We start from the raw sequence: 26764 nt of genomic DNA, 5'->3' as shown, positions 1-26764 counted from the left end.
TTGACTGATTGCATCACGGCCAGGTTCAACAACGATTGTCCAGGAGCAAAGGAGATTATAAAATGTGGTAAATACTGCCCAGTCCATTACGGCAACTGACCTCGAAGGGATCTATAGGATGTGCTGCCTCAAAAAGGCAGCCTACATTATAAAGGACCCACACCATCCTGGCCCCACTCTCTTTCCACTCCTGCCATCTGGAAGAAGGTATAGGAGCCTGTAATCTAGAACATCCAGTTTCAGGAACAGCCTCTCAAAAACCATTCGGCTATTGAACTCTACGAACTCCAACTAAACTCCGAACTATTAACTTCCTTGATTGCAATAGGGGCTTAGGCTTTGTTTTGTTTTTGCATTATATATATTTTAATTTATTGAACTTTTTGTTGTCTGTTGTGGTATCTACTGAGTACTATGATTACTTACCTACTGTGTTGCTGCAAGTAAGAGTTTCATTATTCAGTTTTGGGACATATGACAATAAAACACTCTTGACTGGTATATTTCTCTTTGCACTACGGTTATATTTACATGCGGATTGATCGTACTTGTATTATATGATCTGATTTAATTGATGTCAGCTATCATGACAATAAGACGCAAACAAAGATGTGTCCTCTATCTTGGAACAGTGACTATAATAAACCAACACCAAATGTCCAAACTCCATTGTCAGCAATGGAAGTCGGGATCGAACTTGGGCACATTTTACTGCCTGTGCCATTGTGAGTCCATAGTGAGTTCAAAATGTGCAGATGAAATGTAACTTAGCTATTCAGAAACTGAGAAGGGCTAAAGCACTTCAGGAGGATATATTCTGATAAAATGGGCAGAATTCATTGGTGCCTTAAGTGTTGTAGGGAAGTAAATGCAGCAAATTTTGTTGATGGTACACACTATGACCACTAGTGCATGAGGAAGAGAATGGGATAAATGGAGGGGTGCCAGTCAAATAATTGTATTGTCCTGATGGTGTCAAGCTTCCTGAAAGTTGTTAAAGCGCACTAATCCAGGTATCCCATCACATTCCTGACATGCCATGTGCTGGAAAATATTCCCTTATTATATGGAAGGCCATTAGGCTCATTGAATCTTTCCCAGTTCTTGGAAAAATCTAAACAATCTAATTTTCCACTCACCAATGTTTCTGAAATCGGAACCATTTTGTGCCTTATACCTTTGTGGCACAAATATTATTGGCACCTACGACTCATGCCTGACTGTTGCCTGGGTCTTATTGGATACAAGTGTGTACTGCTTGAATTGTTGACAAGTTATAAATTAAATTGAGTATTGTGCAATCATCAGTGAACATCCACTTCTGATGGAACGAGGACTATTGATGAAATAACTACAGCTGGTCTTTGGCTATATCCATGAGCATCTCCTGTAGTTGCATCTTAAGGCTGGGATGAATAACCTCCAACAACAACAACTTTCTTTTTGTATGAAGTATGTCTCCAACCTCAAAGTTTCCCCATGATAATTTGTGACTTTAAAAAAGGCACAAAATGCTGGAGTAACACAGCAGATCAGGCAGCATCTCTGAAGAACATGGATAGGTGATGTTTCAGGATGAAACTCTTGGATTTCTCTATTTTTTGACTGAGGTCCTGGTGAAACCAACACTGAACATTGGAAACCCATTATTGGGCAATGAAAGCCACCTGATAGCACTGAGAATGATAATTTCCATCACTGATTGACCTCGTTGGATCTGTCCTGCATTTTGTAAACAGACTTGAGCAACTTGTCCGATGGATGCCTGTATTGTAGTTGTGTTGGAACAACTAGCCAGGACCATATCTAATTATGGAATGCAGATTTTCTATACTAGAATTGGGAAGTTGTGCAGTCTATGACAACTTTTCAGAGTGATACAAATAAATGTTTATCCCACCCTAGCTTATGAAAAATAAGGCAATAAAAATGATAAATATCTTATTTGCGATCTCTTCAAATTACAAAATGAAAAAAAAACATAACTTCTATTTATAACATTACTGAGCATCTTTAGTTAGATGAAAAAAATTATACAACTAAGGCAAATGATCACATTTAAATGCCTTAAAACAATACTGCTGGATTTCTGTCCTGAGCCTAAAGAGACTAAAGTAGCTAGGACAAATAATGGGAAAGCTGCATCATGAGATTGCCAGATTGTTGCAAAGGGGAGGTTTCACGGCAGTCAGGTCACGACCCATGACCCGTACTGTTGCTACGCTACTCCAAGTGGAGTACACGCGATGAACTGCAGGTAGGCACTTACCATTGTTTCCAGCGTAGCGGGCCCGTTAAAACCCGCTGAAATTGTCAATTTTTGCGCCGTAAATAATTATGGAAATTGGGATAAGCGCGAGAGACATTTAGCCTACTTCAGAATTACAAGAGTGAGGAGAAATGACGGTAGATAGAAGCGAGAAATGAAGGGACAACAACAGCCAGAGTGCTTGGCGAACATTGGCCGTTTGCTCACTGCATTTCATCAACAAAGGCATTATTTGTGTTTTTTCTTGATTCCTTTAGCATCTAAAAAGTTTCAGAAGTGATAAATCTGGCTATAAATTTTTTAAATCGCCCATGGTTCTCAAGTGGTTTTTACATACAAAATGAAAACGCATCTGAAGAAAAGTTCACAGCCAGATTCATCACTTCTGAGACTTTTTAGATACCAAAGGAATCAAGAAAAAACACAAATAATGCCTTACTTGATGAAATGCAGTGAGCAAACGCGATAATTCCCAATATTTTCATTTCCGATATCTGCACAGCCAATGTTTACCAAGCACTTTAGCTGCTGTTGTCCCTTCCACACTTGCTTCTCTTTACTTTCATTTCGCTTCACTTTTGGAATTCTAAAGTTGGGGACATGTCTCTCACACTTACCCCGACTTCCACAATTTTTTTCAGCGCAGAAATTCAACATTTTGGCCATTTTTAACAGGTAGGAAAGTACGCGTTTCTTGCATTAATAACATATACCGGAGGTTACGGATGTCCTCCAGATGGATTGAGCGGCTCTGTGCATCAAGCCCTATGACCCAGTGACCTTACGTGCAACCCCCCTATACCCCAGGTGGCTTCACTGATGTCCTTCAAGCAAGTAAACTGCCTCCCTCACACAAACTAACCTCTATATCCAGAGCCATAGCAACGTGATTGATGATTAACCAACTTCTGAAATGATCAAGTAAACTTTTCGGGTTCAGTTATCCTGAAAGAAATGCTGAATGAAATAACAATAATGTATTAAATTATCACTGTTTATCACCAGCATCCAGATGTTTGATGCTAGGCCTACAATCAGTGCACTGAAGATGTTATGCTAAGTTTGTCTATTGCAGGCAATGATTGAAAACTGCTGTGAGAATGAAATTTTGGGTTTAAAGTAATATTTTTAGCGATAATATAATTTTGTGGGCCTTGAGGTGTAGTAAAAAGCTAATTCGTTTTTTTTCTGCTTTTCTTTAGTAAAAAAAACAAGTACAATGTGATAAATGACATCCTGACTGCTAGCTCAGGTAGTATGAGATCCTATTTTGTTTTCTTTAGATTTTGACTTACTCCATGACTAATAATCAGTTCTACCTTGGAAGGAAGCGATTCCTAAAGTTATTATTTTTGGTATTACTTGCATATTTTACTGAATTATTTCCAAAAATGCATTATGGATGGGGAAATTTCATTTCTCGTGATTTCTTTCTAAATCCTGCAGTGAAGAGCACTTGCAATGTTTGGTTCAGTAGAAATAGATGATGTTTGGTTAGAAGTAGAATTGCGAATAAGCTGATAATTAAGTGGATTCATTCTATTAAAATGTTACAGAAGGCAGAAACTACAGATGCCCAAGGTGTTCTTATTCTACCCCACTGATTGAACACCTAAGGTCCCATTCACTAAAAGTGCATGGGAGATTTCTTATGCCAAAACTGCGTTCTATGACATTGGACTCTCAAGAAACTGGAGGATATGTGTCCCAGCCATTAAATGGTAAGAATTTTCTGGCTTTTTATTGAGGATCAATGTTATATCTCTATAAGAGAGAGACTCATTGTCATGTTTGCTTTATTATTGGAAAGGCAAAAGAATACAATGACACCTCATTTCATGCCTAGGATGTGTTACCAGGAACAAGAATACAAATGAAGTTAGTGCTGAGAGGGGTAATTGTAGCATTATGTACAGAGAATGCTGACCGTGTTGCTGTGATAGGAACCTAGTGCATGTCCAGCAATGAGCCATGCTTGGCTCAGTGTGGAGAGACTGCCTGTGAGAGTACCATCACATTTACACTAGTCTTGTGCGTGCAATCTTGGGATGGCTTGATACTGTGTCTATTGAAGAATTGTAATAATGTCCTTGGTAGTGACTATCAGGAAATAAGGAAATCCATATAACCCATCTGTTTGGTTAAATTGATATAAAAGATCTGGAAGCGAGGATTTTTTTTCTTGCATCTTTGTCAAAATTTACTCCAGAAATAACATCAGAACAATTTATATAGTTATTTGTATTGCTAATCTTTTTGAGATAGAATTAGGGTTGTGCAGGTTGGTTCACAAACTTGATGGTTGTAGGAAAGTAGCTGTTTCTGAACCCGGGGTGTGAGACTTCAGACTTCTGTACCTCATGCCAATGGTAACAGCAAATGATGGTGATCCTTGATGATAGATGCCATTTACTTAAGGATGTGCCCCTTGTAAACCCTTTCAATGGTGGAACAAATAAAGTACAAATTGCTTGCCATTTATAGCAGTGACCACATTGAAGGCTGTTCATAATGGAAAAACAACAACTTTTGATGTTTTATGGCTGTGAAAGGTGCAATATTATTTGATCTTCGTTCACTGGATTCCAGAATTCCTATTCATGTAAGTTTATTTCAATAGTTTTACAGTCGTTCTTTGTCATTTCAGAAAATATATTTTTGGAGACTCCACGGAGTGATTGCCAAGCCTGTATCATTAGCAGTGACTCAGCAACAGAAGTCATGCCAAAGACTGCGGAGATGAAGCGCTATGCATGTGAATTTTGTGATTTTAACACGTGCCGGTTCCAGAATGTGAGGAATCATTATCGTACAATGCATCCTGAGAATCTATATTTTGAATGTAAAAGATGTTGTTTCTTCAGTGGGGAAAAGTAAGTTTCAAAGATGATGGATTTAAGATGTTTTATCTTCCCTGCATAAAGGAAAATATCTCAAACTTTGGTGTCTTTTGTACATTGGTAATATTGGATGAGGAAAAGTGATCGGAAGAGAACTAGAAATAAATTATGTAAATTTATGTATTTGTCTTAATGAACTTTGAGATTGCAAATTGATATAGGTAATAGAATGGTCATGCATTAAGTTTCAAAAGAAGCCCAGGACTTTGGTTAGGCTGCATTTGGAATATTGTGTGCAGTTTTGGTTCCCCCATAATTGGAAGGATGTGCAGGGTTTGGAAAGGGTGCAGAGAAGGTTTACCAGAATGATGCCTGGATTAGGGGGTATTAGCTAGAGGGACAGTTTGTACAGACTTGGATTGTTTTCTCTGGACAACAGAAGTTGCAAGGAGACCTGATAGAAATATATAAAATGATGAGAGGCTTAGATAAGGTAGACATTCAGAACCTTTTTCCCAGGATGGAAAAATCAAATACTAGAGGATATATCTTTAAGGCGAGAGGGGCAAAGTTTAAAGGAGATATGTGGGCAAGTTTCTTTTTAGAGGGTAGTGAGTGCCTCAAATGTGCTGCTGGGGTTGGTAGTTACGGCAGATACGATAGTGGCATTTGAGACTTTTGGATATGCAGGAAATGGATGGATATGCATTATGTGCATGTAAATAAGAGATGGCTGTAGCATCATGTTCATATAGATGTGGGTTGAAGGACCTGTTCTTGTTCAGTATTTTCTATATTCAATAACATTTCTATAGAACCAGAGTTAAGAGTTTTCAATCTTATCAAGATATTTTTGCAAGCATGTATGCTGAAAAAGTCTGATATTAAAAATGTATGTTAGATAGAAATTGTGAACTAGGCCGATTTCTTAATCCTCATCCAAAATTGATTGCAAATAGAAATGCAGTTGTATGTTCTCCTAGGTTTATTGAGTTGGTTTTGCAAATAATTATTCTCACTTCACAAGGTAAAATAATCGTTTGGCTGCTGAGAGTTCAAATGTGTTAAAGTGCATTGAAGATTTCCTTTGTTGCATTGGCAATAGACTTTGTGCTTATTTGTATCCTTTGAGGAGAAACTTAATTTGAATTTTATTGGATTTTACCACGAAATAGTAAGGTAATTCTGTTTAAGGTTCTAGCCACCATTCATGAATATATGTGTTAATTTATTCATCTTGATTATCTGTGAAATCTAATTGAATAATAATGGTAATCTGGGGATTGCAGACGACACAAAATTGTGGGGATCTAACATTGGTGTTTTAGAGATATAGTTAAAAGGGGGGTCACTGGTCCTCCTGATGTTTATACTTCCTGAGTTGAGCAGATTCATTGAAAGTGTATCTTGTGAAGAAGTCACAGTTTGAAGAGCTATATGCAGTGCAATACAAGGAACATTGTCTCATTTGGATTCATTCAGCTAAGTAATGGGGGAATATGTAGAGTCGCAATCTGAATTGGGGACAATAATTTTAGTAGAAGTGTCTTTTTAATCAGGTAGTCCCTTATTGCTAATGCAGTCAAAGTCCACCCTGATATTTGGGGTGAGGGTGATTGTGTTCTTCTGAGAGCTCACCTGGTATCATTCTATTCCTGTGCCTTTTTCTTTAATATGTTCCTTAATATGCATATTGCTGCTCATTGGGTTGGTGTCTTCAGATAGCAAGATTGTGTAGAATACAGCACACAAAATCAAAGTGCACTGAAAGATAAACAAGTGATTAGGATGCACTTAGTTATTCTGGTTGAGTTTTTTGTTCATCCTTGAGAAAATCTTTGAACTTTTATGTTGTTGAACGTGGCTTGCTACTAGTCGTGGCTGCCTATTAATGACAAGATTTCCTATTCAACACGAGCTGCTATGGAAATATGGATTAGGTCATGCTGATACCTGGTCTTCTGATGATGTTTGTTCTTATTTGCCTCAACTTTTCAAGAGAATATATAATCTGGTTTGGTCTAGTAAACTTTTTCTATGTAAGTGCTTATCCTTTCTCCTGATTTTAATCAACCTGGTCTCTTGTTTGCTAATTGTATCTTCATTGTTTATTTAGCTTTTTTTCTCTGGCAAATACTAGGCTGGTTTTCAAAATACAAACCTACAAAGTAAAAATAATATTATTAAGATAAATTCAATTGTAGTTACTTAGAATTTTCTGAGATAAGCAATGCAGAAGTATTTTTATTTGATAATTTCCAGAAATACACTTTCTCGGAACACAGAAGTATGCAAACTCGCTGCGGATGATAAAAAAAACTCTACAAGGAAGGTGGACGTTAATATTTTTGAAGGAAGTCTTGGAGAAATGGGGAATGAAAATGAGAGTGATGTTTGCTTAAAGAAAGAATTTGCCTTGGCTTCAGTTGAGAAGAAATCTGGAAAATTGCATTGTCCTTTGTGCCTGTACTACACAAAGCACAAAAACCGTTTGGTCAATCACATTCTGGAGCACAAAAGTAAGATCCTATCACTACTACTTCATATTTAAACAGCATATACAGTGCCCTCCATAATGTTTGCGACAAAGACCCATGATTTATTTATTTGCCTCTTAACTCCACAATTTGAGATTTGTAAAAGAAAAACAATCACATGTGATTAAAGTGCACATTGTCCCCCCATTTCAGGGCACCATAATGTTTGGGACACACAGTTTCACAGGTATTTGTAATTGCTCATGTGTGTTTAAATGCCTCCTTAATGCAGGTATAAGAGAGCTAAATGATGGGTCTTTGTCCCAAACATGGACGGCACTGTAAGTAAACAAAATGTATAAGAAGGAACTGCAGATCATTAGTCAATAGTCTATTCCTTGTGATGGAGGCTGTGAGATTAAGAAAGGGGAGGGAGGTGTCAGAGATGGTCCGTCTGAAGAAGGGTCTCGACCCAAAACGCCACCCATTCCTTTTCTCCAGAGATGCTGCCTGTCCCACTGAGTTACTCCATCTTTTTGCGTGTACAGTATATAAGTAAACTCTGAAAACCTCAATTTGACGTTCATCCAACTTTTTTTATTTGATTACAGCTTGTACAATAGTGAAACTCCTCGTGAATATTATGAATTTTGTGGAAGCCTTTGAACTGATACAGTCTATGATACAGTCTAGCAAATCCCCTATATTTGAAATGATGTCAGGCACTTTTTCTTTGCTCTCTTTGCAAGGAGATGATTTTTTTTTCTTTCTATTAAGAGAAGGCATTGTTAATATCTATTTTACCGGACATGGATCCTAATACCCAACGAGTGCAAAATGAGTGCAAGCCAGGTAGGACTAGTACATGTGCAGTAAGTGGAATGGCACTAAGGAATGTTGATGAAAAGAGGGCTACTGGCATCCAAATCCATCCAAAAGAGAGCTATTGGCATCCAAATCCGTTATTCCCTTAAACTGGCGACATGGGTCGATAGAATGGTGAGGAAGGCATATGGCATGCCTGCCTTTATCAGTCAGGACATGGAAAAAGCACAATGTTATGTCAAAACCCTGGTTATGCCACTCTCAAGTGCATTGTGTACAGGTCTGGTCTTGAAGGATGTGATTACACTGGAGGAAGTGCAGGGAAGATTCATCAGGTTGTTTCCCGGATTGGAGGTATTTAATTATGGGGTGAGAGTGAATAAGCTGGGCTTGTTTTTGGTAGGGAATAGGAGGCTAACGTATAATGGATAGAAGTATATAAAATGGCGAGTCATAGAAAAGGTATATTGTCAAAGTCTATTTCCCATGCTATCAAAAACAATCGGGCATAGGTTCACGTTGAGACAAAGACATTTTCAGGATGAGCTGAGAGGGTAAGCTTTCATTATTACATAGTGATTGCAATTTCGAATTCACTCGCAGATGAGATAGTGAAATCGAATTCAATCACAACGTTTGAGGCACTTAGGCAGACACTTGAATAGGCAAAGGCATGGATGCTTAGTCATAGAGTGATACAGTGTGGAAACAGGCTCTTCGGCCCAACTCGCCCACGCGGCCAACAATGTTCCAGCTACCGTAGTCCCTCTTGCCTGCGCTTGGTCCATAACCTATTCTATCCATGTACCTGTCTAACTGTTTATTAAACAATGAGATAGTCCCAGCCTCAACTACCTCCTCTGGCAGCTTGTTCCATACACCCACCACTGTGTGAAAAAGATACCCCTCGGATTCCGATTAAATCTAATAATAATAATAAATACTTTATTGATCCTCTCAGGGAAATTCAGATGTCCAGAAGCCCCCAACCAACAAACCCACAGATTCAAAACGAACGCAGACAGAAAATACATAGAATACACTGTGGACACTACCTGAGAGCAATAAATACTTAAAAAGACCAATAATTAACAAATTAAAAATTGCAAAAATGCATCCCCCTACAGCCTAGCGGTCTGAATTATAAAATCTAATGGCTGCAGGGGTGAAGGATCTCCTGAACCGCTCCGTTCTACAGGGCAGGGAGAGGAGCCGGTTGTTGTTCCGAGTGCTCTTTTGACTCTCCAGAATTACATGGAGGGGATGCCCGGGGTTTTTCAGGATGACCTGCACCTTGTGCCTCATACGCCTCTCAAGCACATCCATCCCAGAGTCTACTCTCCCCTCCAGCACTGAGCTAGCTCGTTTAATCAGTTTGACCAGCTTCTTCTTGTTTTTTTCACTAATGCTGTTGCCCCAGCAGACAACAGCATAGAAAATAACACTTGCAACCACAGTGTTGTAAAACATGTGCAGCATATCACTGCACACATTGAAGGATTTGAGCCTTCTGAGGAAAAAGAGTCTGCTCTGGCCTTTTTTGTAGAGGGAGTCAGAGTTGACAGACCAGTCCAGTTTGTTATCAAGGTGCACTCCAAGGTATTTATATGTCTGCACCACCTCAATGTCAGCCCCAGCAGCGTTGACCAAAGATCTTATAGCGAAGCAAGATAGACTACTCCTGCTAAATGCAATGGACTGACGTGTAGTACGCTATGGAGGGGATCATGGGCATTTTTCCACGCCCATTTTAGCAACCTGAGCCTACCTGACCCGACCCGACTCGCACTGTAATCAATGTTGCGGGGCAACAGTTTGTATGGGTCAGATTCATAAATCTGTCAGTTCAAACTTCTTGTCAAGAATAAAATTTGATTCTGGTAATTGTCTTTTTTAATGTTTTTTAAATCATTTCTTTTTAATTGGCTCACAAGCAGTGTTTGAGTTGATTTTGTAGTAACCGGAACCGACCCGACTCGCAGGGTGATTGACAGGGGGGGACTTTTTGTGCGTGATATAGGGTTAGATTCATAATTCTGTTAGTTCATAATTCTGTTGATTCTTGTTAAAGAATAAAATGTTTATAAACACATACATGAAAATTATATAAATGTATATAACACACACAATTATATTTCTTCTAATCCAATAATGAACTTTATTTCAGACTAGACAAGGGACATTAAATAAGAAACATTGTAAATAAGAAACATTGTAAAACTCCCTGCAACTTCACACACACTAGGCCTTATCCCCCCCGGCACTCTCTCGCCTGCCCCCTTACTACAATGTTCCCCCTCCTATGCCCCCTCTCCTCGCTGCCCCGGGCCCCGCACTCTCTCTCCCCACTGCCCCGGACCCCGCACTCTCACCCCTTCCCCCCGCCCTGGGCCCAGCACTCCCTCTCCCCGCTGCCCCGGGCCCCACACTCCCTCTCCTCGCTGCACCGGACCCCGCACTCTCTCTCCCCGCTGCCCCGGACCCTGCACTCCTTCTCCCCGCTGCCCCGGGCCCCGCACTCCCTCTCCCCGCTGCCCCGGGCCCCGCACTCTCTCTCCTCGCCGCCCCGGGCCCCACACTCCCTCTCCTCGCTGCACGGACCCCGCACTCCCCCCCGCTGCCCCCGCACTCTCTCTCCCTGCTGCCCCGGGCCCCGCACTCTCTCTCCCCGCTGCCCCGGGCCCCGCACTCTCTCTCCCCGCTGCCCCGGGCCCCACACTCCTCTCCTCGCTGCACGGACCCCCGCACTCCTTCTCCCGCTGCCCCGCACTCTCTCTCCCCGCTGCCCCACACTCTCTCTTCCCGCTGCCCCGGGCCCCGCACTCTCTCTCTCCCTGCTGCCCCGGACCCCGCACTCTCTCTCCCCGCTGCCCCGCACTCTCTCTCCCCGCTGCCCCGGGCCCCGCACTCTCTCTCCCCGCTGCACCCCGCACACTCCTTCTCCCCGCTACCCCGCACTCTCTCTCCCCGCTGCCCCGGGCCCCGCACTCTCTCTCCCCGCTGCCCCCCCCACACTCCCTCTCCCTCGCTGCCCCGGACCCCGCACTCCTCTCTGCCCCCGCACTCTCTCTCCCTGCTGCCCCGGGCCCCGCGCTCTCTCTCTCCCCGCTGCCCGGGCCCCGCACTCTCTCTCCCCGCTGGCCCCGGCCCCGCACTCTCTCTCTGCCCCGGACCCCGCACTGCTGCCCCTGCCCGCCCCGGACCGCGCCTCTCTCTCCCCGCTGCCCCGGACCCCGCACTCCTCTCTCCCCGCTGCCCCCCGCACTCTCTCCCCCGCTGCCCCCGCCCCCGCACTCTCGGATCCAATCTCCCCGCTTGGATCCAATCTTTGGCCGGAAGAGAAGGCGGGAGCAAGATGGCAAGAAGGGGGAGCAAGATGGTGGAGTCAGGTTGCTAAAATGTGTCCTATAATCACCCATGAATCCGCCCATGAGCGTACCTCACGTTTGCGTGAGAGTAATCCATCTTGCTTTGCTATAAGATCTTTGGCGTTGACCGGCTGAAGGGGGAGCTTGGACCTGCCAAAGTTAACCACCATCTCTTTAGTCTTAGTTGTGTTCAGGATGAGACAGTTCTCTTCACTCCAGGCACAAAAGGAACTGGTCAAGTTCCTGTATTCCTCCTCCTGCCCGTTCCTTACACATGCCACAATCGCTGTATCATCTGAATATTTCTGTACGTGGCATGTGTCAGACTTATAGTTAAAGTCTGCTGTATACAGGGTGAAGAGGAACGGGGCCAGAACCATTCCCTGTGGGGCACCAACATTGCACACCACTGTGCCAGAGACACTGTCCCCCAGCTTGACAAACTGTGGTCGACCCGTCAGGTAGTTGTATATCCAGGAGATAAATGTGGAATCCACCCCCATCTTCTTAAGCTTGTCATTCAGAATCAGGGGTTGGATGGTGTTGAACGCACTTGAGAAGCCGAAGAACATAATCCTCACATAGCCACCGGGTTTGTCCAAAAAGGAGTAGATCCGGTGCAGCATGTAGAGGACTGTGTCATCCACCCCAGTGTTCTCCTGGTATGCAAACTGTAGTGGGTCGAGTGTGTGCTGGACTTGTGGTCTCAGAAGACGAATGAGTAGCCGCTCCATTGTTTTCATGATATGGGATGTAAAGGCCACCGGTCTGTAGTCGTTTATCTTGGTCGGCCGCCCTGCTTTGGGAACCGGCACGAGACATGATGTTTTCCACAGACCTGGTACCCTCCCTGACTGGAGCTCAGGTTGAAAATGGTCTGGAGCGGCTCCGCCAGCTGAGCCGCACAGTCTTTTAGTAGCCTGGGACATACACCATCAGGGCCAGCTGCTTTACCAGGGCGCAACCTCCTCAGCTCAGCTCTCACCTCGTCCGCCGTGAAGAACAGTTGAGGAGATGCCGGCGTAGGAGGTGCTGCAGCTGTGGTGTTGGGGGGGCTGCCTCGTGGAGGTGATGGTGGGGGAGAGGCTGCACCCGATCAAACCTGTTATAGAACAGGTTAAACTCATTGGCCTTGTCCACGTCTCCTGACGGCTGGCTTCTCTTCTCCTTGAAGCCAGTGATGGTCTTCATTCCTCTCCACACCTCTTTGATGTTGTTGTACTGCAGTTTCTTCTCCAGCTTCCTTTTATAGTCCCCTTTTGCCTGCTTCATACTCCTTTTCAAGTGCTGCTGTACCCTCTTGATTTTTTCCCGATCACCAACCTTGAAGGCCTCCTTTTTCTCGTTTAGGAGGCTCTTGATGTTGCTTGTAATCTAAAGTTTATTATTGGGAAAGCAACAAACAGTTCTTACTGGTACAACAACATCCCTACAGAAGTTGATGTAGTCCGTTATGCATCCAGCCATCCTGTCGATGTCCATACAGCTGTTTAATTCCTGTGACTCCATCAGTATGTCCCAGTCTGTGCATTGAAAGCAGTCCCTCAGTGATTCACTGGCCTCTGGTGTCCACTTTCTGAAAGACCGGGTGGTTGTAGGCTGTCTCAGTACACAGGGTTTGTAAGAAGGCCTTAGATAAACCAGGTTGTGATCTGATTTGCCAAGCGGTGGAAAGGCTAAGACACTATAGGCCTCCTTGACATTGACATAGCACAAGTCCAGTGTCTTATTGTGCCTTGTGGGACAGTCAACATACTGTGAGAAGCCTGACAAGTGGGGGCTGATGTTCACATGATTGAAGTCCCCTGATAAGGCAATGAGTACGTCCGGGTGTCGGGTCTGTAATCTCGCGACAGTCTCTTGGATGACGTCACATGCAACTACAGGCTCCGCTCGAGGAGGAATGTAAACAATAATGGCGACGATTCTTTTCCCCTTCACCTTGAACCTATGTCGTCTAGTCCTCGATCTCCCTACTCTGGGTAAAAGACTGTGCATCTACTCGATCTATTCCTCTCATAATTTTGTATACCTCTATAAGATCTCCCCTCATCCTCCTCCGCTCCATGGAATAGAGACCCAGCCTACTCAACCTCTCCCTATAGCTCACACCCTCTAGTCCTGGCAACATCCTCGTAAATCTTATCTGAACCCTTTCAAGCTTAACAATATCTTTCCTATAACATGGTGCCCAGAACTGAACACAATATTCGAAATGCAGTCTCACCAATGTCTTTTACAACTGCAACATGACCTCCCAGCTTCTCTCCTCAATCTCTGACTGATGAAGGCCAAAGTGCCAATAGCCTTTTTGACCACCGACTCAATCTTCAATGAACAATGCACTTGTACTCCTAGATCCCTCTGCTCTACAACATTACCCAGAAGCCTACCATTTACTGTGTAGGTCCTGCCCTTGTTTGACATCCCAAAATGCAACACCTCACACTTCACTGTATTAAATTACATCAACCATTCCTCCGCCCACCTGGCCAATCGATCCAGACCCCGCTGCAATCGTTCACAACCATCTTCACTATCTGCAAAACCACTCACTTTTGTATCATCAGCAAACTTGTTCATCTTGCCCTGTATATTCTCATCCCAATCATTAATGTAGATGATAAACAGTAACGGGCCCAGCACCGAACCCTGTGGCACACCACTTGTTACAGACCTACATTCTGAGAAGCAATCTTCCACCATCACCCTTTACTCCGTGGAGCCAATTTGCTATCCATTCAGCTATCTCTCCTTCAATCCCATGCGATCTAACCTTCCAGAGCAGCCAACCATGCGGCACCTTGTCGAGCGCCTTACTAAAGTCCATGTACAAAACATCTACAGCTCTGCCTTCATCAACCTTTTTGATCACGTCTTTAAAAAAATCAATCAGATTTGTGAGACATGACCTCCCATGTACAAAACCATGCAGACTGTCCCTAATCAGCCCTTGCCCATCCAAATGTCTGCATATCCTATCCCTCAGAATAATTTCCAGTAATTTACCAACTACAGATGTTAAGCTCACCGGCATGTAGTTCCCAGCATTTTCCCTGCAGCCCTTTTTGAAAAGAGGTACAACATTTGCCACCCTCCAATCCTCTGGCACCTTTCCTGTATTTAAGGACGACTCATAAATTTAAACCAGGGCTCCCGCAATTTCCTCTCTAGTTTCCCCACAATGTCCTCGGATATATCTGATCAGGTCCCGGAGATTTGTCTACCTTCAAACATGACAGTACCTTCAGTACTTCCTCCACGGTAACCCTGACTGCTCTCATGACACTTATGGTGACTGCTCCAATTTCCTCCGTCCTACTGTCTTTCTCCTTAGTAAATACAGAAGAGAAGTACTAATTGAGGACCTTGCCCATCTCCTGTGGCTCCACACAGAGGTGACTGCTTTTATTCCTGAGAGGACCCATTCTCTCTCTAGTTACCCTTTTCCCCCTTGTGTATTTATAACATCTTTTGGGACTGTCTTTTATGTTTCCCGCCAGAGCTATTTCCTGGCCTCTTTTTGCCCTTCTGATCTCCTTTTTTAGTTTGCTCCTTAGTTCTTAAAACTCCTCCAGGGATGCACTTGATCCCAGCTGCCTACACCTCTCCCGTGTATCCTTCTTGTTTTTGACTAACGTCTCAATTTCCCTCATCAGCAAAGCTTCCTTATGTTTGCCTGCTTTACCTTTCACTCTTGCGTTCTAATGCTGACAAATAGGATGATTGTAGGTGGGTTAAAAGGTTGAAATAAACCTGGTGGGCCGAGAGCCCGTTTCTGTGCTGTAAGACACTATGACAATGGAACATCATCGTTATCACGACCTCTACAAAAATGGAGCTTGAACTATGTGGCTCAGAATTCCACTAATCACTGAGAGATGAAGAACCACATTTTGCATTCACACATTTGTGTTCTTACTCTTAACCGTCCTCGGTAATCAGAGGCCCAGATGAGTTTGTTTTCAGTTTATCCACCCTGGCCTCATCAGAAATAATCAATTTGTTTTATTCATCTCTTCCCACCCTGTGCAACTTAAAACCCTCTTTCCCAGATCTACCAAAGAGCATGAAATTCTAACTTTACACAGATACTGCCTGATCTACTGAGTATTTTCAGTTTTTCCAAGTTTAATTATTGAAGAATTGGATACTTCTGGAATTTTGGAATTTGCTATTCTCTCGTTTATTTTTGGAATTCTTGCAAGCAGCCTTATAAGAGACAAATTTGAACTAAGCACTTTATGTAGGTATTGACAATGATAGTCCCATAATTTTGTGACCAGGATGTCTCTACATTAAACCATGAAACAGAAGGACCAATAAATCTCATTAGATATAAGGGAATTTCTGTTTTTGTAGCAGTTCAGATAATTTCATTATCTTATCCCTGGCATTTACCTGTGCTTTTGTCTTCAGATGGCCAAGCACCATATGCGGAAGATTGTCAACTGAAGCTTCTGCAATTCTTTACTGAGAAGATTTTCTGTTGTGATTGGTGTACATTTGTTACGCTTAGCGAGGAAAGCCTACTACATCATATGGATACGCACAGCCTGGTGAAGCCGTACAAGTGTCGACTCTGTTTCTTTGAAACTGGGCTACAGACAGAGTTGGAGAATCATCTACAGGAGCAGCACAAGGTACTTTTCTTGAGGATGTGGAAGGGAATATAGAACATTGAATATCTGTTTTTCCCCAATACCTAGGTTGGTCAAGATTCCTCAATATTGCAATAAATTAATAGCTATTACAGATTATGTTGACTATATTTGTGGGTTCATTTTAAAGGAAGTTACTTCAGGCAAGATGCTTTTTAATATCATGAGTATGCAGTGATTCCAATAAATGGCTCGGGTGCCAATTTGAAAATACTCAAAAGGAGAAACTAAGTTTAGTTTCATGTGTGTTTTGTTGCTTTTTTTCTGTATGGTAATTTGCATATCACTATACCTTAATTGGTACATGTGACAATAAAAGACCTTTGAAACCTTTGACCTTCTTCGTGAACTGAAATGTAATTATGGTATGCAGTCCAGAAAGCAAGTGACCAACGCATCACTAAATTAGTTCATTTATTGGCGATGGTGATAGTTTCATTATTTCCTGAAAAGATAAATGCTTAAATATAAACGGTGAACTAGTAAGAACATTTCTTATAGCAGAGATGTCCAGAACAAAAGGGCATAGTTTTAGGATAAGGGGAAGGAGATTCAGAGGGGATCTGAGGAAGATTTTTTTCCACGCAAACTAATTGGAATCTGGAAAAAAAAACGGAGTCGATACGGAGACAGATACTTTCACACAATTTAAGAAGTACTGTATCTAACCAATTGAAGTGGAATAGAATAAATTCCATGACACTTTTGTTCCTTTATGTAAATAATTAATTAGCAAATCCCAAATTTAAGCAGTTTAAATTTTCTAGGAAATGTTTTCTCCTAATTGTGCCATTCAGAAAGAATCTGTTAAATATGATGGACATTCTAATATTTGCTTGAATTATTCGGGCTGTTTGATTTAACTGTGCAAATTATTTGATTCATCTGTAAAACCTGAGTTGTTTGCATGTAAATATGTGTGTTTATTAAATAGGTAAAGTGCAACTTTGATCTGGTTGGTGAGGTTAACCTAAGTGAAGCTGAATTAGTTGCAGAAATTGAAGAGTTCCAAAGGAAGAGACTCAAGAGTAGTCACCGTGAAAAAAGTGAGCAGTATTTGCACTTTATAGAAAGGTGATTTATCACCATAAGTTCTATTTAAGGGTGGAGAGGTGAGAAGAATGACATTTGTTTTCAGGATGCAGCCAACACTCTAGTATTTGTTACATGTCCAACAAGATGTATTCAAAAATCAAACGAAAACCAAAAAATAAACCGTGATATTTAAAATAAAAACATAAAATGCTAGAAATATTCAGCAGGTCTGTATCTGTGGGAATACAAATGGTTAACATTTCAGGTCAAAGGCATTTCATCAGAATAAGATTTATTTGATAATGTGGAAGTTGAAGTTATTTAGCAAATCCTATTATGAGTTTGATTCTGCTGAAAAATTATAAACCGTCACTTGTGTGATATTGAATCGGGTTTGTATATAAATTCAAAGGCATTTGAACCCAAATAAACCAATTGTAAGTGATCTTTTCTTTTACTTGTTTGTCCCAAAGGTAGTCAGCGTTGTTTTGTTGTTTTTGTCATTTACTTATTGGCACAGTTAAATATTGCTCCAGAACCACATAGAAGCGAGTTAGTTTATCTAATTGTAGTCCATTGTCCAAGAGATCAGCCTAACCTCACTCTAACAAAAATATTTAATTACATTAAATTCATTGGATTTGTCTATATTTTGTATATCCTGTTTCCTATTAAAGTTACAGCAGTTAAAGTATTCATTCTTTTGATTTTTTTCTCAAGTAATGAACTCTACAGTGTTGGCGTGGATTTGGTTGCTTTCACCCAACTTAGCTGAGTTTCTGTTCACTTCATTCTAGCCTTGGACATCAAGTCCTAGGTGTTGATTTTATTTTATACGTGATCGGGATCATTGTCACTACAGTGGAGTGGAAGAGCTTGGCTCGCTTCCAGTTGGGAAAGCAGCTCTTCCTTCCCTGTTGCTGGTAGTGCTACAAAATCAACATCTAAATGGAAGACCCTCTACATTCAGTAAGATTGATCACATATTGATTGATGATATGTTTATGCTCCCATCACAGATTAATTTCATGTTTGCATTCCATTTTATGCTATTTTATCTGAAATGTTATATAGACTTAAGAAAACATTCTTTTAAAAAGTGGAAATAACATAAATGTTCATAATTGCTAAGACCTCTTCATTGGCAATGAAAACATTTGAGTATAATGTTAAAAAAAAAACAATTTTTCAAATTGGGCATTGCTTTCACATTGTTAAAGTTTCATTATGTAAAAGGTGCATTTTTTGTTCTTTTAGGGATTCAAAGTTGCATAAGGCATCACCATTCAACTAAATCGATCCAATTTCCTTGTGAATATTGTGGCCGAAGATTCTTGGATCCCTTGGAATGGATGAGCCATGTTCAGAGACACTCTGTAAGTTACAATAGAATACCAGTAACAACAGTAGACAAAAATGCTGGAGAAACTCAGCGGGTGAGGCAACATCTATGGAGCGAAGAAATAGGCGACGTTTCGGGTCGAGACCCTTCTTCATACTGATGTTGGGGAGGGGGGAGAGGGGTGGGCGGGCGAGACAAAGAAAGGAAGAGGCGGAGACTGTGAGAGAGCTGGAAAGGGGAGGGGAAGGAGGGAGAAAGCAAGGACTACCTGAAATTGTAGGTCAATGTTCATTACTCTGGGGTGTAAACTACCCATGTGAAATATGAGGTGCTGCTCCTCCAATTTGTGGTGGGACTCAATTCTGGGCATGGAGGAGGCCCAGGACAGAAAGGTCGGATTCGGAATGGGACGGGGAGCTACCGGGAGATCAGGTTGGTTATTGCAAACTGAGATGAGGTGTTAGGCGAAGAGATTGCCAAGCCTGAGCTTGGTCTCACCAATGTAGAGCAGTTGACACCTGGGACAGCAGATGCAATAGATAGGTTGGAGGATGTGCAGGTGAACCTCTGCCTCACCTGGAACAACAGTGATAATTTGATCTCGAATTTAGTAGTCGTAAGGTTTTGTATCATTTTTATCCAAACTCAATTATACATTGATTTTATATTGACATTCAGATTAAAGATTGAGAGTCCAGTGTTTATATTTACTATATGATTACACTCTAATTTGTCAATTGAATTTTAATGTACACCTCAGAACTATTCTATGGATGTATCTTAACATTTGAGACAAACTAGCAAAATTATCACCCAATGTAACTAGTAATATATTTAGGTGTTACGAGACCAAGTGGGACCCATTGGACCCTGTCCCACGCGGGGAGGGGGGGGGGGGAGAGCGTGGCGTCGACGCTTACCCCGGAGACAGGCGACCTCCCCCCCCTACACAAGGAAAAAATAATGGAATTTATGGGGGGGGGGGGGGGGGGGGGGGCGGAGGAAATGGGAGGGGGAGCGTGGGCTGGGGGGGGGGGGGGGGAGGGGGAAGAGGTGTGTGTGTGGGCAGGGGGGGTGAGAGGTGGAAAACAGATTAAAACCACGAAGTGCTTTCAAAACCCGAGATTTTTAAAAAAATAAACGGGAGGCTTTCCTGTGGAATGAAATCACTCTACCGTGGGGGGGGGGGGGGGAGGTGAAAAACGGGTTAAAACTGCGAGGTGTTTTAAAACCTGAGGTTTTTTTAAATCAACGGGATAAAAGGAAAGTCTATTTTAAATGTTACTACACCAAGTGCATATATAGGGTGGATTCAAAGAGTCTTTTTCCTAGAGTAGGGGACTCAAGCACCCGAGGCCATAGGGTTCAAGGTGAGACGGGAAAGATTTAATAGGAGCCTGAGGAGCAACCTTTTCACATAGAGTAAGGTAGATGTATGGAGCGAGCTGCTGAATGAGTTGAGGCAGATACAATAACACTATTTAAAAGATATTTGGAAAGTTACATTGTTAGGAAAGGTTTAGAGGAATAATGGCCAAATGGGTCTAGCTTCGATGAGGCATCTTGATCAGCATGGACATGTTGGGCCGAAGAATCTATTCTGTGCTGTATTGCTCTGACAAGGAAAGCTGAATATAGTAGTTTATTGGATGTCTTGTTTTCCCAGATTTCTCATGGTACAATTCTGTAAATAGATTGGAAGATGACAAGGAACTGAAAGAAAATTAGAAAGAATGTGAATAAAGCAAGAAAACTTGAACAGAGAAATCTCTTGGTATTTTGACAGCACTGTCCTTGGATCTTCATTTAGTATGGCAGCCAGTGATGTGGAATAAATTCAAAATTTATTCTGTATGTCGTTTCTGTTTTTTCTTGAACATGGTTTTGAAGGAACATGATTTTATTTAATAAACTCAATATTCATCAAAATGCTGTATAAAGGTTGCAAGATTTTGTGCTGGAGTCAACAGCAAATACTCAGCTGCAGTATAGTGCATTTTTCTAAGTAGTTAACTGTTGCCCAGAATGTATTTTACTTGTTGAGTTAATTTTGAGCAGCGAATATTAAAGTAGTTACCAAGTGAAAAGATACATTCCTATTATGACAATCTGTGTGGTTACAAAATCATTGATAGTTTAAAATAAGCCTATTTGGTCTTTGAATGAATAGCTAGAATATTACTTACGTACAGTATGTATTTTTTATCAAACATCCAAAATGATCAAACAAGATCCGGCAATACTATGCTTGTTATTTTTGCAGAAATCCAAAGAATGTTGCTTTTGTCATTGTGAGCAGACACTAGTTCACTTTCACATCCCTTTATAGCAAAAACGTTAAAAGACATTACACATTTATGCATTAGTTCAAAAGAGGTGAGATTATAATTTGAAACTGAATTACTATTGGGGGAGAGAATTTTTGTTGTTGATCTCATTGCTCTATTTGTTAATATGATTTGATAGTTGGTGGACTTTAACTGCGGTAGGAATTGTGCACTGAAAAGATAAAGCAGCAGCAACCCATGTTCACTCTTAACCCCACCTATACAATTGATTGAACATTTATATTTGGTGGTTAAATCATATTGGAATGTAATTGAGTTATTATAAAATGTGTTTTTCTCACAATTGGTTGCAGTTCAAATTTGCTTTATTATTATGTGCAGACTTGAATGGGTACAACAAGATGGACGCAAGGATTTGGGGGGGGGGGGGCGGCGAGGGCAGGAATTGATTTACTCTGCAAGAACTGAGGGCGAGTGATATCCTGAGAGAATTGATATTGGTGTTGCTTAAATATTTGTATCCCTTGATTTTAAATAATTTTTGATTTAAATGTATTTCTTGACAGTCCTCTGGGAGTTTTGTCAAAAATGTGTTTATTTTCTTATGATTAGATATAGTGGTTTTGCTGAAAAGTATTTCCGTTCTTTAAATTTTAGGAATTGATATTGAAAAATGTTAGTTGTTAATAAAATGTTTGTGTTCAAGTTCATAATTCTGTTGGCCAATTCATTTGAGTCTGAAGCAGTCGAAACCCGAAACATCACCCATGCCTTCTTTCCAGAGATGCTGCCTGTCTCGTTGAGTTACTCCAGCGTTTATGTCAATCTTTGGTGTAAACCAGCATCTGCAGTTCCTTCCTACACAAATGGTATAGTGGCATGTTTGGTTTCCTTGCCTGAAAATAATTTTCCAGAGTGTTGTGTCAATTCGTCAACATAGTTCCTGGGATGGCCACGTTGTAGATCTGCAATAGAAAAGATTGAGTAGATTCTCCGACGTTTCAAAGAATTTTGTACAGTAAGGGAGAATGTTTTCCCTTGCAGCCACATTTGGAATTAGCCAAGTTTGTCATATGTGCACAGATGATGAGTCAAAGGGCGTGGCCATTTCAGACTGAGATGAAGGAAAATTGCTTCCCTGTAAGGAGAGTAATCAACCTCCTGTACCTGTCTCAGCCCAGTTCTGGTGGGGGTGGGGGCTGAGAGCAATGTAGCATTGCACATGCTCCAGGAGACCAGGAAACACACCTGACCTACTCCAGATCTTGGAGTAGCACAGTGCCCGACATAGCAAAATAATTCGAGTATAGGAGCAGGGAGGTTCTGCTGCAGTTGTATAGGGTCTTGGTGAGACCACACCTAATAATAATATATTTTATTGTCATTGCACATTAGTGCAACGAGATTTAGTATGCAGCTTCCAACCGATGTAAAAGAAAAGTAAAATAAATAAATAAGCTGTGTGACATGACCATCCAAGGGAGACAGTCCATGGGGGATGGGGGGCACTCAGCATGGCCGGTTCAGAGCCGCTATAGCTCTGGGAATAAAGCTGTTTCTGAGTCTGGAGGTTCGGGCGTAGAAGGCCTTGTAACATCTGCCGGAGGGAAGTAGTTCGAACAGTCCGTTACAAGGGTGTGAGGAGTCTTTATGGATGCTGATGGCCTTCCTGAGACACCGTGTGTGGTAGATGCCCTCCAAGGCTGGTAACTGTGTCCCAATAATCTTCTGCGCTCTGTGGACGACGCGCTGAAGAGCTCTCCTCTCCGCCTCCGTGCAGCTGAGATGCCACACAGAGATGCCATACGTTAATATGCTCTCTGTGGTGCAGCGGTAGAACGGTTGTCAGCAGCTGTTGGGGCAGACCAGTCTTTTTTAATGTCCTCAGGAAGAACAGTCGTTGCTGTTCCTTCTTGACCAGCGCAGCGGCGTTGGTGGACCATGTGAGGTCCTCTGAAATGTGAGTGCCCAGAAACTGTATTTTGTTTCATCACCGTTGGTGATCAGCCCAATCACTGTTGTGTTGTCTGCAAACTTCACAATGGTGTTGGTGTCGAATGCAGGAACACAGTCGTGAGTGAAGAGGGAGTAGAGCATGGGGCTTTAGTACACAGCCCTGTGGTGTGCCGGTGCTCAGGGTGATAGTGGAGGACAGGTGCGGGCTCAGTCTCACTGCCTGCGGTCGCTCAGTCAGAAAGTTCAGGATCCAATCGCATAGCTGACGGAGTTTGGTGGTGAGACCGTATTGAATGCAGAGCTATAGTCAATGAAGAGCATCCTCACGTACGTGCCCTGTCTGTCCAGCTGAGTCATGACAGTGTGAAGAGCCAGAGAGATGGCATCCTCTGTTGATCTATTTGCCCTGTATGCAAATTGATGAGGGTCCAGTGAGGCACGGATGCTGGATTTGATGTGGGAGAGGAATAGCCTTTCGAAGCAGTTCATTGGGATTGGAGTTGGGGCAACCGGGCGGTAGTCGTTCAGGTTGGTGACTTTAGACTTTTTCGGCACCGGCACTATGGTGGCTGTTTTCAGGCACTTGGGGACCGTTGCCAGAGATAGATTAAAGATTCTCACGAATACCTCCGCCAGCTGTACAGCACAGTCCTTTAGTACCCTTCCCTGGACTCCATCCGGGCCTGCAGCCTTGCATGGATTGATCCTACGCAGAGCACACTGTACCTCCTGAGTGCTCAGTGTTAAGGCCTGTCCCTCCGCCATGGCCGGGGTTATTCCACTCCTGGTGGTTGCCAGTTTCAAAGCAGGCAAAGAAGGTGTTTAGTTCGTTGGCCAGTGTGATATCACTGTGGGGGCAGGCGGGGCTGCTCTTGTAGTCAGTGATGTCCCTGACACATGCTTCTGGTGTCCGCGGTATTGAAGTGTTCTTCCACCCTTTGCCTGTGGATGTCTTTGGCCTTTTTTATGCCTTTGTTCAGGTTCGACCTGGCTGCACTGTAGGAAGAAGTATCCCTGGATTTGAAGGCATTGTTGCGTGCCCTTAGCAGATTCTGAACCTCCTTGTTCATCCAGGGTTTCCGGTTTGGGAACATCTTTATTTGCTTGTCCACTGTGACAGTCTCCACACAGCAGTTGATGTAGGAGAGCACAGTAGATGTGTACTCCTCCAAGTCTACCTCTGTACCACTGGTTGCCTGTGTGCAAACAGGTCCCAGTCGGTGCGATCAAAGCAGTCCTGGAGTTGTAGGGTGGCGTCCTCGGGCCACCTGGAGTATTGCATACAGTTTTGGTCTCCAAATCTGAGGAAGGACATTATTGCCATAGAGGGAGTGCAGAGAAGGTTCACCAGACTGATTCCTGGGATGTCAGGACTTTCTTATGAAGAAAGACTGGATAGACTCGGATTGTACTCGCTAGAATTTAGGAGATTGAGGGGGGATCTTATAGAAACTTACAAAATTCTTAAGGGATTGGACAGGCTAGATGCAGGAAGATTGTTCCCGATGTTGGGGAAGTCCAGGACAAGGGGGTCACAGCTTAAGAATAGAGGGCAAATCCTTTAGAACCAAGATGAGAAAAACATTTTTCACGCAGAGTTGTGAATCTCTGGAACTCTCTGCCACAGAAGGTAGTTGAGGCCAGTTCATTGGCTATATTTAAGAGGGAGTTAGATGTGGCCCTTGTGGCTAGAGGGATCAGGGGTATGAAGAGAAGGCAGGTACGGGATACTGAGTTGGATGATCAGCCATGATCATATTGAATGGCTGGTGCAGGCTCGAAGGGCCGAATAGCCTACTCCTGCACCTATTTATGTTTCTATACTCCAGGAGGCCAACTTACCAACTTGGATCAGTAATTGTTAGAGCTTAATAATAATAATAATAATAATAGAGAACAGGCCTGATTGTCCCAGGGGAGATTGGAAGCAATACCCAAGCCCCAAAACAATACAAGAGTTTGAAAAAACTGGGTATGCTGGCACAGGACAATTAGCAGCAACAGCAGCTTTGAACTTAAAAACCATAAACTATTAGTGTAAAATATCCACATCATGGAAAACACTGCAATGCGTTGCCATCTTAGAATACCAAGCCATGGCTGATGTGATATTTATGCAAGAATGCAGCTATCACATTTCCAATGAGCAGAAATGGTCAGTGATGGCCCCATGACCCATTAATACGGTTGTGACGGCACAGGGTAGCAACTTTGCCATCTCTTAATTTGAAGAGGTATTCAATGGGTATTTACTTATAGATGTAATTCAAAGAAACACTCTGCTCTGCTTGATCAATGCATACACTTCACCAGTGCAGAATGAGTGGCTAGCTGTGTTCCAATAGCCCCCAACACGGCTGGTGAATTCCTGGACAATTGATCTGGCTGGTGATTTTAATTGAATCATTGACGTGACTGGACAATATTGGACTCCAGACTCTGATGGTAACAGTTAAGAGAAACTGTTCCACCCTGCAGATGGAGAACAGCAGCACCTTGTTGAGAGCAGAAGACTCAGCTAGCTCCAAATAGACTTTCTCCAGGTCCAAGGCAGGCAGCCAGTCATTGATTTCACAGAAGTGTTGTTCTCTGACCATCTCCTTGAAACAAATTGTCACCTACAATGAAGACTAGAGGGCAGGGATGACATGGGAATGGTACATCAAGCTGCAGAAAAAATGTGAGATGAAAAATACATACTTGAGAATTGTGAAGCCCCCATGGGCAATTCATGTGCGTCGAGGACCTTTATCCAAACCGATATTCAGATGCCAAAAGTGTCAAATATTTATCAGCTCTAGAAACACTTTCAGAATCTACTACTTTTACAGTCAAAGGAAGGTGGCGTGGGGGAGGAAACTAAGCTGACGAGCATACACAACTCTAAGCAGGCAGCTCTGATAGAATCTCTGCTTCTATGGATGGTGGTAATCAGTATGAGGGGGTGGCTGGAGTCATCAGGGTTCTGGCCAGTTGTTTTCTGAGCTCAACAGGTGCTATCTTGATTGTCATTCATTACATTGGCTTTCATCTACATTCTGGAATGGAAGGTAGTAAGCAGTACGCCACTATTTAAGGATGAGAGAAAACAAAGACAAATGGAAATGTTGGAATCTTAAGAGGTAGCAAAGCATTTTGAAAATAACTAGTCAACATAAACTTGTGAAAGGATAATGTTTCAATAATTTGTTTTTGAAGTGGTGTCTATAATAGATTAGGACAAGCCAGGCAGTTGATAAGGTGCCACAAGATTATGAGAGCTAATATGCTCAAGTGGATTGATTGATAATGGCTGTGACCAGTAGCAGTGATTGTGAACAGCCCGGGCCACAGCATCAATGATTGTTTATATCCAAATTTGCTGATGCTGCAAAGCTCAGTAATTGAGTGAACTTCAGGAGGATAGAGACAGGTCAAGTCAACAGATAAGACAGTAGGTGGAAAGATCAAAAATGATAAATGCCCAATGTATTTTCTCAATGGAAGCCTGGGCTCAACCTCTCCAAACATATTGCAATAACCTTTAAAAGGTAACAACATTGGGATCCAGATGGAAGAGGATTAGAAAGTGTAAGCAAAGACATTTCTTTAAATAGTGTACTTTATCAGAACTGTCAGCACACATTCATAGTAGCACATGATCAAGCAGGCAAGACTCAAATTGGCATCTATCTTTGAAATGATACTCAAAACTCAAAATGAT

At 42.4% G+C, this 26764-nt stretch overlaps 1 protein-coding gene across 3 annotated transcripts in view; it reads left to right on the top strand.

The window, feature by feature from the left end:
• Window positions 1-26641, top strand: part of LOC129711220 (zinc finger protein 462-like) — a 38946-nt gene extending 12305 nt beyond the window's left edge. For all 3 annotated transcript variants that reach the window (XM_055658708.1, XM_055658711.1, XM_055658709.1), the window contains exons 4-11: window positions 3472-3521; window positions 3826-3990; window positions 4917-5142; window positions 7372-7628; window positions 16199-16422; window positions 17375-17486; window positions 18733-18851; window positions 20484-26641. In XM_055658708.1, coding sequence (XP_055514683.1) covers window positions 3472-3521; window positions 3826-3990; window positions 4917-5142; window positions 7372-7628; window positions 16199-16422; window positions 17375-17486; window positions 18733-18851; window positions 20484-20507 — 1177 coding nt within the window. In that variant the 3' untranslated portion in view covers window positions 20508-26641. The remainder of the gene's footprint in view (window positions 1-3471; window positions 3522-3825; window positions 3991-4916; window positions 5143-7371; window positions 7629-16198; window positions 16423-17374; window positions 17487-18732; window positions 18852-20483) is intronic.
• Window positions 26642-26764: the final 123 nt, after the last annotated feature.

This window comes from Leucoraja erinacea, chromosome 29 (genome assembly GCF_028641065.1).
Source record: "Leucoraja erinacea ecotype New England chromosome 29, Leri_hhj_1, whole genome shotgun sequence".
Lineage (NCBI taxonomy): Eukaryota > Metazoa > Chordata > Chondrichthyes > Rajiformes > Rajidae > Leucoraja > Leucoraja erinaceus.
Note: the sequence above shows the minus strand (reverse complement) of the source record. Positions and strands in the feature narration are given on the sequence as shown.